Consider the following 12,051-nt stretch of genomic DNA (forward strand, 5'->3'; position numbering starts at 1 on the left):
GTTTCTCCCACCGACAGGCGGGCCAGGGGAGGACAAGCGCGCATCCTGCCCGTCCGCATGATGTCCGTTTCACCCTAAAACCGGCGCAAACATGGGCCGGGATGGGTCGAAGACAGACACAAAACGGACAAAAGTCCGTTTTCGCCCCCGCGCTGGGCCGTCTGGTTTGTCTGTTTTACCCCAAACAGACGGGGGCGGACAGGATGGGGTCGCGCGGTGGAGTTGGCCTTAGGAGGTTGTCGTTTGTGCTGTGTGTCTGGCTCTACCGTCCACACGACACACCACCACCGCCTGCCGGCGCTTGTTAATTCTCTAATTAGGAGTACAAATTAACAACAACAAAATTAGCATGCGCGAGTAATAACCTCAGCACATACTGCCAAGTGTGGCACCCCTTTTCTCGCTGTCGCGTGATTCTCCTCCATCTCCTCGGTGCGTCGCAGCTGCCCGCTTAGCCTAGTACAGTAGTACTCCTACGTAGTAAGAATAAGAAGTCTCTTCCTTTTCATTTCCTTTCTTCTTTTGTCCCGGCCCCGTCAACATTTTTTTTTTCAGGCTCCTATTCCAGTTTCCACAGCAAAGAACGGCTGTCGTGGCGGATCAAACCGCAGGCGCATGCACGTGTACGAAGCATGCATGCAGCCAAGTGCACGTGTACCTACTCGTTTTCTGTTGTTGGGGGAAAAGACAATGTGTACTGGCACACGGGCGGACCACTGAGTACTTACATACGTACATAAAAGTACGTGCGCATGCTGTAGAAATACCGGTATCTACTACAAAGACGCTTTGCTAATACTTACGTACTTTCTTTATGGTCCATCGGTTGGGTTGGAGCCTTTTGCAAAAGGCTACTAGCTTCTTTATTTCTTTCCTGTACGATGAATGGAATTCTGGGCCTGCCTGCCTGCCTGCCTGCCTCGGTCGCTTTTCATCGCACACAGGAGGCAGGACCGTGTACGTGCAACATATAATTAAGCTAGCTGCTTGCATGGCTTTGATTGATCAGTTAGGTTAGGTGCGTCCCTTCCTTTTGGCGTCAGGTTAATTACTTACTGCATGGTCTTTTGAAGATGAGTGATAATTTGTGAGATGATGATTGTATGATGATCAGGACGATCAGCTGACAAGCAAGTCGTCGTTAGCGGGCGGGCGGGCGAGGTCTATAATGCATGGCTGAGGTGGCGCGCGCGAAGACACGCAAGCAAGTTGTTGAGCGAGGGATGCCCCGTCCGTCCGTCCACATGCGTTTGCCGCTTAGTTTCCTCTTGTGCTGTTGGAGTGTCCCCGTCAGCCAACACAAGCGTGCGCCCGTCAACCGATCAATGATATGTATATGTCCGGATGGAGTTGGTGTGGTTTCGGTATGTATGATCCACGTGCCCGACTCAACGTGCATGCATGCACCCAGCTCGATCCACCGCTTGACACCATCCATCCACTACGATCCATCCAGCAGGAAAGATCGGTCGAGAGTGCAGCGAATTACTTACACAGCTTGAGTTCAGTCGGTCTGTATAAAAACAAATGCATACGTGTAGGTACGTATATGATTGATTAGCTTAGGCATCGCCATCCAAGTTGCCATGATAATGTATACTCCTATTTGTGTCAAGTTGTAGGTGTGTAGCGGCGGGCGAGGCTTGCTTGGCTGGGTTGCCATGTGGCATCGTCAAGTCACAGATTAATAGACAGACAGATTGCGCATGAGGCGTACAGCTGACCCATGCACGATGCGTCGCGTACAATGATAGTGCTAGCTGCCACTCGATTATGGTCATGCAAGTACGCAATACTGTAAACCAAACAGTACGCCAAAAGCAATAACAAAGTGTTGATCCCAGAACAAAGAGGAAAAAATCCCATAAAAACACACACACACACACACAGAGAGAGAGAGAGAGAGAGAACACCCCCGTGCTCAAAAACACCCAAAAGGTCTTTTGAAAACACCCAAAGGACACCCGTTATGGATCACTTCTTCTGAGAGAAGAAATGTTGCTGATTTACTTTTTTTAATTTTTATTTTTGAGACAAGATTTGCTTTTTTTTAGAGAGAGAAAGAAATGTTGCTGCTGATGGTCCAAGACTGTCATTCGGTAGGCCCAAGGGCAACCAGAGAGACACGTTGGTAATTGTGGCCCATCAAGAAAAAAAAAGGAGGGGAAACGAAAAAAGAAACGACGCCTGAGAGATTCGAACTCTCGCGGGGAAACCCCATGTACTTAGCAGGCACACGCCTTAACCACTCGGCCAAAGCGTCGCTTGGTGACCATTCTTCGAATGGAAGACTGTCATACACAGGCGACGACGCAAAGCACTTGAGAGAGGCTGATTGGTTGGAGGAAGCATGCACCCATGTAAGCATACAAGTTGTCAACATCTGAAACCAAATGTACTCCTTACTTTCCTAACAACCTGTTACCTTTGGGCTTTGGGCAGTACTGTCCCATAAAGGCATGCATAACCAAGTCTCTCTCAGGTCACATGTACAAGGAAATTGCTGTGCGGACGATCTTTCATGCACGATTTTGTGCATAACATGTTTTTGAAGCCACACAATTTTTTTTTCAAAAAAGTCAATCCAATGGTGTATGTGGCTTATCATGTGTGGATCGTCCATGAATTCATCGTCTGCCTAGCAGTGCTCCTTGTACAAACCATGTATTCCGAGCACTAGTGCACTTTCCAAGCATCCAAGCATGGATCCCAACCATTGTTAATAAAAATCGAAAAGCTTTTTACTACGCCATCGGTCCATATTAGCTTTGGTCCATAATCTGAAATATATCTGTCATTGTAACTGTTTGGAAGAGCACAACCATGAGGGAGTCAAATATCTACAAGTACTTTAATCTGCACACTATATTCAAAAGATACACATATTTTTTTAGTGTAGTGCAATTAGTGTTGAAGAGGACATAAGAGCATCTCCGATAGCTGGGAAATGCCCTTTGGTTACTGGGTGTATATATACACCCGATATAGATCCTGGGTGTATGTACACCCGATATAGAGAAAAATAAATAATTAAAAAGTCGAAGAAGTTCATAAGTTTTTTAAACAAGGCTGACTTTCTTTTGCACTAGTATATAACTTTTTTTGAATAAAAAAATTCCGTGACTTCATGGAAAAAAATAGTAATTTATTGCTATATACAAGCCACTATTCACACTTTTTACCTATATTTTCTTAAGTCAACGGGCTTTTTTTTTCTTTCGTGGGATATTTTTACGAGTACAATGAAAGGTCAAGTTTATTTCAAAAATATTTTCAAATAATTGACTTTTTTTTTCATGTAGGGTGTATATACACCCAAGAACCAAACTTTACTGTCCTCCAATAGCTGCCCTATTTTAGCGCACTTGGAGGCAAAAAACCCTCTCCAACAGCAGCCAGACCATAATTTTTTTGGGCAACCCTAAAATGGGCACCAATTGCTGCAAATATACATCACTTGGGCGGCTGTCGCAAACTGATGCGACGCCCAATCGCAACACTTTCGCTCCCGTGCGTGACCGGTTGCGGCGCCTCCGCCCGCCCGCCGGCTGCTGAATCCAGCAGTGAAGTTCAACTCAACAAAATTCATGCTTTGATTTTTGTTTCCTCGTAAGATGGCCGTTGCATGTTTGGTTCCGCACGCATCTCAACGAACCTCCTCTCGAGTGAACGTAGTTCTTGTCGGACCTAGCTCGCCAGCCGGTCTAGCTTTGCTTTCATCAAAGCAACCAAGCTGGCCACCTCCCCGCTGTTCCATGTACGCTCGACCATCGTACAAAGTCATGATGGGTTCCCCACATCTCTTCAAAACAAAATGGCTTGTCCTCAACTATCCTCTTGTTTGAAGCTTCAACTTCATTACATAACACAATAGGGTAGTGGTCCTATTTTGCAGCCACCAAGTGACGCAAAGGGAAACATAGAATTCAAGCTGGCTGTCACCAAAGCCCTGTCAAGTCCAACTTGACAGAATTGTCGTCCACTAAATCTTTTTTGAAAGCTTATTCGAGATCATCGAGTCCACATAGATCCACCGCCTCCCTAAATCCTACCATCTGAGCCATATCTCTCGAATTAGGTCCCATTTGTTCCTCTCTCTGACACCTCATTGAAATCTCCAATCCAAAGCCACGAAAGTGTAGATTCACCCGGTAGTCAAGCCATCGTGTCCCAAATCTGCTGGCAAAGGCTTTTGTTAGCCCTGCCATAGAAGCATGTTAACCTCCATTCTCCCTTCCTACTTCTGACAACCGCATTAGTATGGTATTTTGAAAAACTCTTGACCCGTAAATTAACTCCATCACGTCAAAACACACCAATACCATCACTTCTACTCCCACTACCCACAGCAAAACCATCATCAGAACCCAACTTCGTCGTCAAGCCTTCCACTCTCTGTTTTGACAATTGAGCCGGCCCACAAATACTTTTTTTGAGGGGATAGTCCCCAAATAACTAAGAAGCGGCTTTGGACCGTGATCTCGCAGCTGAATTTTTTTCTTGAGGCATGACTCGCAGCTGATTTTATTTTTGAGGGAACGTCGCAGCTAATTAAAAAACGTGCTTCGTTCGGGTTCGGCCTTTTGTTCCCGTGGAAAAACTGTCCAGAGAGCCCAGATAAACAAACAAGGCCTACTTTTTTCTACCCGTGTCTTCGAAACGCCTTCCGGGCCGCTCGGTTCGCGCTGGCGCCGACAATGGAACGAAGCCCACAGGCCCGCGAGAACCCTAGCAAAGAAGCCCCTCCTCCTCTCTCTATCCGGCCGCACCCTCGCCACCGCGCCTCCCCTCCCCAAAACTTGGCCCCGCCTCCTGCCGCCACCCTCCGTCCTCGCCGCGCCTCCGCCGTTCCGCCCCGGGTTTTCAGGTACGAGGTCCTCTCCACCCATCTCCTAGCCCGGTCCCGCCTCCTCCATCCCGAGGGACGACGCGCCGCCCCTGACGAGCAGCAGCCGCCGAAACCTAGGGTTTACTCGCCGTGCGGATCTCTCACTGCCGCCGCTGATTCGGTTTGCTCTGCGTGCAGGTCGCCGGCCTTCGCCCCGTCAGCCAGCCGCCGCGTCCATGGCGGAGGTCGCGCCCGTTGATGTAAGCATCCAGCAACTCTCGCAACTTATTAGAGCCAGGCCTTCTCATCCGCCGCAGCAGCTTACTGACACGGTCGTTGGTTCTGTCTTTGTTTTGCTTGCAGCAGGGGAAGAAGGAGGAGGAGGAGTTCAGCACGGGGCCCCTCTCCATTCTCATGCTCAGCGTCAAGAACAACACTCAGGTTGGTTTGGTCGACCTCTTGCCTCTATTGATTCGTTTCTCAGCTTAGCAAGGGCAGATTTTATGTAGTAATTAGTACTTACTGTCTGTCTGCATATCCGTGTGGACTGAACACCTGCCCTTCTGGAGAGCTGGTGTTCACCGTTGTGCGTGCACTTGCTAAAACACACCAATCGACTTATTCGCCTGTGATCCCGTCGTGCAAGCGAACACTAGTTTCCCTCTTTAGTGCTACAATGCTAAGCGCACCATCACGTAAATGTGCGAGTAATTGACCATTGTTTTGGTGCAGTTTTTCGTCAAATGCCTTTGGTAATATAGTGTGGCACTTCAAAGTTAAATGCACCATTGCGTACATGAGAATTTAACTACTGCAAAATTAGATTCACAATCGTGTAATAATTAGTAAATACAATGGTTTCTCTACACCCCTTTTGTCAATCAATTGCCCTTTGTAACAGTATTGTCCTCTTTGTACTGCAAAGTTAAACGCAATAACCTGTAATATGTGAGTAATTAACCATCTCGTTGTCACAGATTTTAGCTCGCTTGATGTGATTATGATTGCAAGTAAACTGGTTATTTTCTTCTACTCCGTAACAAATATGAAAAAAACTAGATTTCTAGGCGATTGCACTTGCACTGACCTTAGTCTATTTGCAGACTTCCATCAATTGCCTTTGGTAATAGTGCTGCTCTCTTAGTACTGCAAAGTTCAATACATCTTCGTGTAATAAATGAGTAAACACTATAGCTTCCCTGCAGCCTTTCCTCAATCAACCACCTTTGGTAATAGTGTCCCTTCTTAATGCTGCAAAGTTAAATGCACCAACACATATATGAGTATTTAGATTTTAGTTTGCCTGATGTGTTTATGATGTAAACTGCAAGTGCACTGATTATTTTTTCTACTCGGCAACAAATACAGGGAAAATAGACCTCTAGGTGACTGCACTTGCACTGACCATAGATGAGTAATTAACCATGCTTTTGGTGCAGCCTTTTGCGAGATGCCTTTGGTAATGTGTAGTACTGCAAAGTTAAATGCACCATCGTGTATATAAGTAGTTACTAAGTATGAACCGTAGTTTCTGTGCAGCCTCTCATCAGTTGCCCTTGTGATAGTGCTGCTATCTTAATGCTGAGAAGTTGAATTCAGAATTGTGTAATAATGAATAAATATGATAGTTTCTCTGCTCCTTTTTGTCAGTCAATTGCCCTCTGTAACAGTGCCGTCCTCTTGGTACTGCAACGTTGAATGCATCAAGGTGAAATGTATCTGTAACCAACCATCTTGTTGTCACAGATTTTAGCTTGCTTTGTTTGTCTTACATTATGGGACGGAGGGAGTAAATTGCAATAAACTGGTTTCTTTCTTCTACTTGGTAACAAATATGGGGAAAAGTAGATCTCTAGGTGACTGCACTTGCACTGACTGTAGCCTGTAGGTGATGTTTTCCATGTTACAAGTTCTAATGATGTATCCTCTCTTCTGCCTTAGGTGCTTATCAACTGCAGGAACAACAAGAAGTTGCTTGGTCGCGTGAGGGCATTTGATCGTCATTGCAACATGGTTCTTGAGAACGTCAGGGAGATGTGGACTGAGGTATGTGGTGGCAACAACATCCCACCCGTTAAATGCACCGTTTCCTTGTCTTGTCTTGTATTGCTGCGTCCACTAACATCCATTCTGCTCGCTACAGGTTCCAAAGACTGGTAAAGGCAAGAAGAAGGCTCTCCCGGTGAACAAGGACAGGTTCATAAGCAAGATGTTCCTCCGCGGGGATTCGGTCATCATCGTCCTCAGGAACCCGAAATGAGTTTGACGACTCGGCGTGAACCAGAAGAGTCTCTTTTCGCTATGCTGCTGTTAGTTTGTATGCCGAATGCTCTGGATCAGGGAGTGTGTAAGACACAGTTATCATGCAAGCATTGCCTGTACTGATTAATGGTTTGGTGCTGTGGTCTGGATGTTATGAATTCACGTCTTTTGTAGTATCTAATCTAACAACGTGCACTGGTAGCCTCTGTTCGGATCATCAATATGTCTGCTGGAGAGAGTTTTCAGTTTCAGAATGTTTTGTTTGTGTTGCATTGAGTTTGTGAATCGGTAGTTGCCCATTCCGTCGTATTGTGATATGATATATTGATTGTTCATATCATACTGTAGTGCAATCCATTTGCATGGTACCTTTTGGATGTCAAATATTGAGGGCTCCTTCGGTGCAATAGAATTATACAGGGTCAGTATCCCCGGGAATATTTTCAATTTTAATCGTCACCCAGGAGTTATTTGCATATATTTTGTTGAAGCATTTTCATCCACTCAAACTGTGGAGTTCGTTTGCTGTTGTTGCTATCAAACACTCTTTTGCACAAATTTCTCTTACATGATATACAGGAGTAATTCTGTGTTTTACCTTTCTCTATGAATAAAAAGAGGGCATGTGACCCTTTTCCTGCGAATCAATGAGGACGTATAGTCTAAGGAGGAAAAATGGTCAGTATTATTTTCCTTGATAATTATCAAATCTAAGATGCACTTCAGTTGTCCTTTTTGGAGAAAGGAAAAGAAATGAGGCCATAAAGAACGTGGGCGAAATAATGAAGCAGGAAATCAATGCACGGAAATACTATCTATAATCTGAATACATGCACTAAAACATCAAAGGGTCCATAGCTCAGTGGTAGAGCAATTGACTGCAGATCAATAGGTCACCGGTTCGAACCCGGTTGGGCCCTTCTCTTCATTAAATTTTTCCTTTTTTTTGTGAAATTTGCCACGCTATTACACCTTAGTTAGTCTATCATGTAGGCCCCAATTCCCAATGGATATACAGGGGAAAAACATGTGGGTCCCAATTCCCAAAGGCAGATGATGAGACTAATTAATGACCATGCACCGATGAGATAATGGCTTCATTCATTCGTTCGTTCATACATCTGATTCAGCAGCTGGCATGACTGATAACCTTAACACTAGTACACTGTACCAGCAAAAGAAAGAAAGAAGGAACAATGCAGATTAGGTGAGGAACTAGTGATTGAATGACTCCTTGCATCAAGGGAGGAGGATGTTGGTGCTGACGCTGCAGGATTTGGATTTCACACAAGACATAGCTTAAGATAAGACATGAAACGATGGCTCATGTCGGTCGTGTGTAATCATTCTGCAACTGAAACTAATGCACTCGCAAACTCATTGGTGGGTGGTATCACGTGGGTGAGAGCAAACCACCGAGTAAAACAAAACCGCTTTCAGTCGTGATTGACGAAAACAATCATGTTTTTGATAAAAGGGGAAGATTTTATTGACGCTGCTAACGTTGAATCGATCTGAAACGAACATAAAGAGTTCATGCCAGTTGCCGGGCATGTGTTCGTAGGAACAACAGGTAGGTATGTATGAACACAATATGACAACAATCAAATATCTAGGTCATTTTCTTTGTATACCAACATAGGAAAGCATAAGCTCGTGGAATCCAACCAATGCAAACTTCATTAGAGTTTGCTTCGGTACACCCTTAAAAAGGTTGTTGCCATATTAGCCTGCAGATCAAACATATTTAATAGATTCATTTGGATACACAAGTCTATATTATCCTTTTTGATTGAAGGGGTACCTTCTAATTAATCTTCACCTTTAATCTGCATTGAAATCTTCATTATTCGAATGGTGAGGAATTAAAGCGGACTCTTGAAAATTTAGCTTCAACGTACGTAGTTAATGATTGCATTTAGTCCACTCTAATGCACAACTTTTATTCCTTTGGTTGAATAACATCCGTGAGAAATATGCATGCACGAAACATTGTTTTTCTACGTAGCTAATTAAGTACTTTGAGAAACAAACGTATCAAATTACATATGATTCTTTCTTTTAATGCTGTACAATACTAACAACAATAATAACTGTATTACTATGGAGATCATGTCATATGCAATGTCGATTCTATGGATCGAATTATTGTACCATATAATGGATTCTATGTCTGAAATGTGAGTATTCAAAAGGATACTAACAAAATACATGCATTGCATTTTATGTATCTGGTTGGAATGAACTTTTGACCCGTGACCATATAGAACGCGGTCGCCTTTTTTCATGGTAAGTTGCAGCCGATTCCCCCTTCCCTTTCCTAGTATCTTTAGGCATGTATGTAGTATGTACAAGAGAAATGAAAAACACATAAAGCCAATAAAAGCCGGTCTCCTAGTATTTAACCCAAGAATTCCCAAAAACATCGCTATTATGCAAAAAATGTGCAATTGCACTATTTAAAAAATGACCAACTAGTTAAATATATCAATTGCACAATTTTAAAAACGGCCAACTAATTATATGCAAAAGAGTGCAGTTACCACCATTTTTGTGTAATTTTAAAAATACCAACTAGTAGTATACATACTAAAAAACAAATACTCCCTCTGTTCCTAAATATAAGTCTTGTTAGAGATTCCAGTACAAACTACATACAAATGTATATAGACATACTTTAGAGTGTAGATTTACTCATTTTGCTCCGTATGTAGTCCATAGTGGAATACATAAAAAGACTTATATGTAGGAACGGAGGGATCGAGTATATATTTTGAATATATGTTTTTTTAATATCAAAACCCTTCCAAGAGTAAAATAAAAACACACGTAACATAGAACAACACTCCACTCTTTTCACAAAAGAAGAAGAAGCAAACATGCCACATTTCCCCACTATCAATCGTTGAATTAAGGATCGTTAATTAATCATCACAAAATAAGATAGTCAATTTCGACTAATTCCCAAAAGAGGGTCCATAGCTCAGTGGTAGAGCAATTGACTGCAGATCAATAGGTCACCGGTTCGAACCCGGTTGGGTCCTTACTTTCTACTCTTTTTCGTGTTCCTTCTTTTTGTTAAGTTTGCCACGGCATCAGCCTACCATTTTTATACTACATGGTAAGATAAGAAGAAATAACATCATTTCACAGAACAAGTGGGTCCGAATTCCCAATGGAGTAGGAGATAACGTTCATGGAGCAAGTAGTTTTGCCAACACAAAACAAAAGGAGATAACCGGCCCAGGACACCTGAAATCAATGGAGCTAAGCAAGGGAAATGAGTGAGATAATGACCATGCATCTGATGGATGAGCATGAATGAGAACCTTAACAGTAGACTGTACACCCAGCAAAAGAAAGAAAGAAGGAAAGAGCCAGATTAGGTGAAGAAGTAGTGACTGACTTCTTGTAGGACTTGGGGAGGATGTTGGTGCTGACGCAGGCTCCACAAGTCGCAGGGTGAAGAAGATTTGTAGCTCAAGACATCACTGATGGCTCATGTCGATCATGTGTAAGTGTAATCATTCTGCAACTGAAACTGATGCACTCCCACATGGTTGGGTGGTATCACGTGGGTAAGAGTACAAACGATCGAGTACAACGAAACTGATTTCAGTCGCAATCGACGAAAACGATCAGATTTTCGATAAATGGGAGATGATATATCGACTCTCTTAACGTCAGATCGCGAGGCGAAACAAACATAAAGAGTTCATACACACTGATGCCTGTTATATATTGGGAAAGAAAACTGCATTCAAATACCCAAGTCATTTTTCTTCCTTTATTTAGTACTAATTGTATTAGTTTCAGGTTTTGATACTGGGAAACGGTGAGACCCTCTTATTGCTTAATATACTTTCCCCGCTACCTGAAGAACTCCGGACTCGATGAACTTATCCATGTGTAGAAACGGCGAAAGGCGATCATCCTCCTACGTACGATCCTTTTTTTTTAAATGAGGCAAAAGACTTGCCATTTTCATTGATTAAGAAGGAGTGAGAATTGCCCGGTTAATTGACGGAAAACCGAGCTAAAACCGATACAATCCAACCCATATAACATGGGTACCACCGGCCAACCTGGCCACCGACATGGGATCACAGAGCTACAACAGCTGCACCAAAACCATGACGGCACATGCCAACAGAAGGCCACACGCGCGAACAACTGACAGCTCCGACTCTGACGACGATCATCACAAGGGAATATGCAGGACTTGCGCCGACCGTGCCCGAACGGGCACCTCGGACACGCCGGGAAGATCCGACTACCGAAGCCCGAGCCGCGACCCAAGCTCCTCTCGACGCCATCATCGTTGCCAAACAGAAATCAGCGCCCCGAAATGGCCGCCTCAGCAAACTACACGGCGAAGATGCCGCAAACCACGCGGCAAAGATGCCGCAACCCACGCGGCGAAGATGCCGCCATCCACTGGTCTCCAGGTTGTGGCCGGCTCCGAGATGATGCCCCCAAGGAGGAAGAAGACGTGAAGGCGTCTTCATTGCCCGATCTCGAAGATCTGAGGTTTCCCTCCGGAGCCAAGGCCGCGGGAAGGGGGGAGGAGCAGCACACAACAACAACGCTTCCAAGAAAGAGCACGACGCCCACGGGCGTCGTCGTCGCCAGATCCGGCAGAGGCCGGACATAGGATTTCTCCCGGGGATGCTCAACCACCACCTGCCCGCATCAACGCAGCCAACGAACCCCATCCTGCCGAGGCCGACCTCGAACTGGCCGTGGGATCCCGAGACCCACCACGCCCAGATGCGCGCACCCCCCCCCCACCCGAAGCCGCTTCCACCAAATCCGGGGCCGCCGCCCCGGCAGCCGCCACCACGCCGGGCTAGCAAACTGGCCAGCTCCTTAGCACCAAGCCGGGAGGGGGGGCCGCCACCCCGCCCCAACCTGCCGAGCAGGGCTGTTGGGCCGAAGCCGGAGCAACCCACTGCAGCCGC

General features: G+C 45.0%; 1 protein-coding gene and 3 non-coding genes across 5 annotated transcripts; 3 read left to right on the plus strand and 1 right to left on the minus strand.

The window, feature by feature from the left end:
• Positions 1-2,181: 2,181 nt before the first annotated feature.
• Positions 2,182-2,263, minus strand: TRNAS-GCU (transfer RNA serine (anticodon GCU)). The gene has a single exon. It is a non-coding gene; the product is annotated as a tRNA-Ser (tRNA).
• Positions 2,264-4,691: 2,428 nt separating this feature from the next.
• Positions 4,692-7,344, plus strand: LOC123099084 (small nuclear ribonucleoprotein Sm D2). Of its 2 annotated transcripts, none has more exons than XM_044521222.1 (5): positions 4,692-4,867; positions 5,027-5,088; positions 5,195-5,269; positions 6,770-6,874; positions 6,972-7,344. In XM_044521222.1, the coding sequence occupies exons 2-5, from the start codon at positions 5,065-5,067 to the stop codon at positions 7,086-7,088; spliced, it is 321 nt and encodes a 106-aa protein (XP_044377157.1). In that variant the 5' UTR covers positions 4,692-4,867; positions 5,027-5,064; the 3' UTR covers positions 7,089-7,344. The 2 variants fall into 2 exon arrangements, with proteins under 2 accessions (XP_044377157.1, XP_044377156.1); XM_044521221.1 differs by having other exon boundaries at positions 4,714-4,867; positions 5,192-5,269.
• A 594-nt stretch (positions 7,345-7,938) lies between these two features.
• On the plus strand, positions 7,939-8,010 carry TRNAC-GCA (transfer RNA cysteine (anticodon GCA)). The gene has a single exon. It is a non-coding gene; the product is annotated as a tRNA-Cys (tRNA).
• A 2,052-nt stretch (positions 8,011-10,062) lies between these two features.
• TRNAC-GCA (transfer RNA cysteine (anticodon GCA)) lies at positions 10,063-10,134 on the plus strand. The gene has a single exon. It is a non-coding gene; the product is annotated as a tRNA-Cys (tRNA).
• Positions 10,135-12,051: the final 1,917 nt, after the last annotated feature.

The sequence above is a fragment of the Triticum aestivum genome, chromosome 4D (assembly GCF_018294505.1).
Source record: "Triticum aestivum cultivar Chinese Spring chromosome 4D, IWGSC CS RefSeq v2.1, whole genome shotgun sequence".
Classification (NCBI taxonomy): domain Eukaryota; kingdom Viridiplantae; phylum Streptophyta; class Magnoliopsida; order Poales; family Poaceae; genus Triticum; species Triticum aestivum.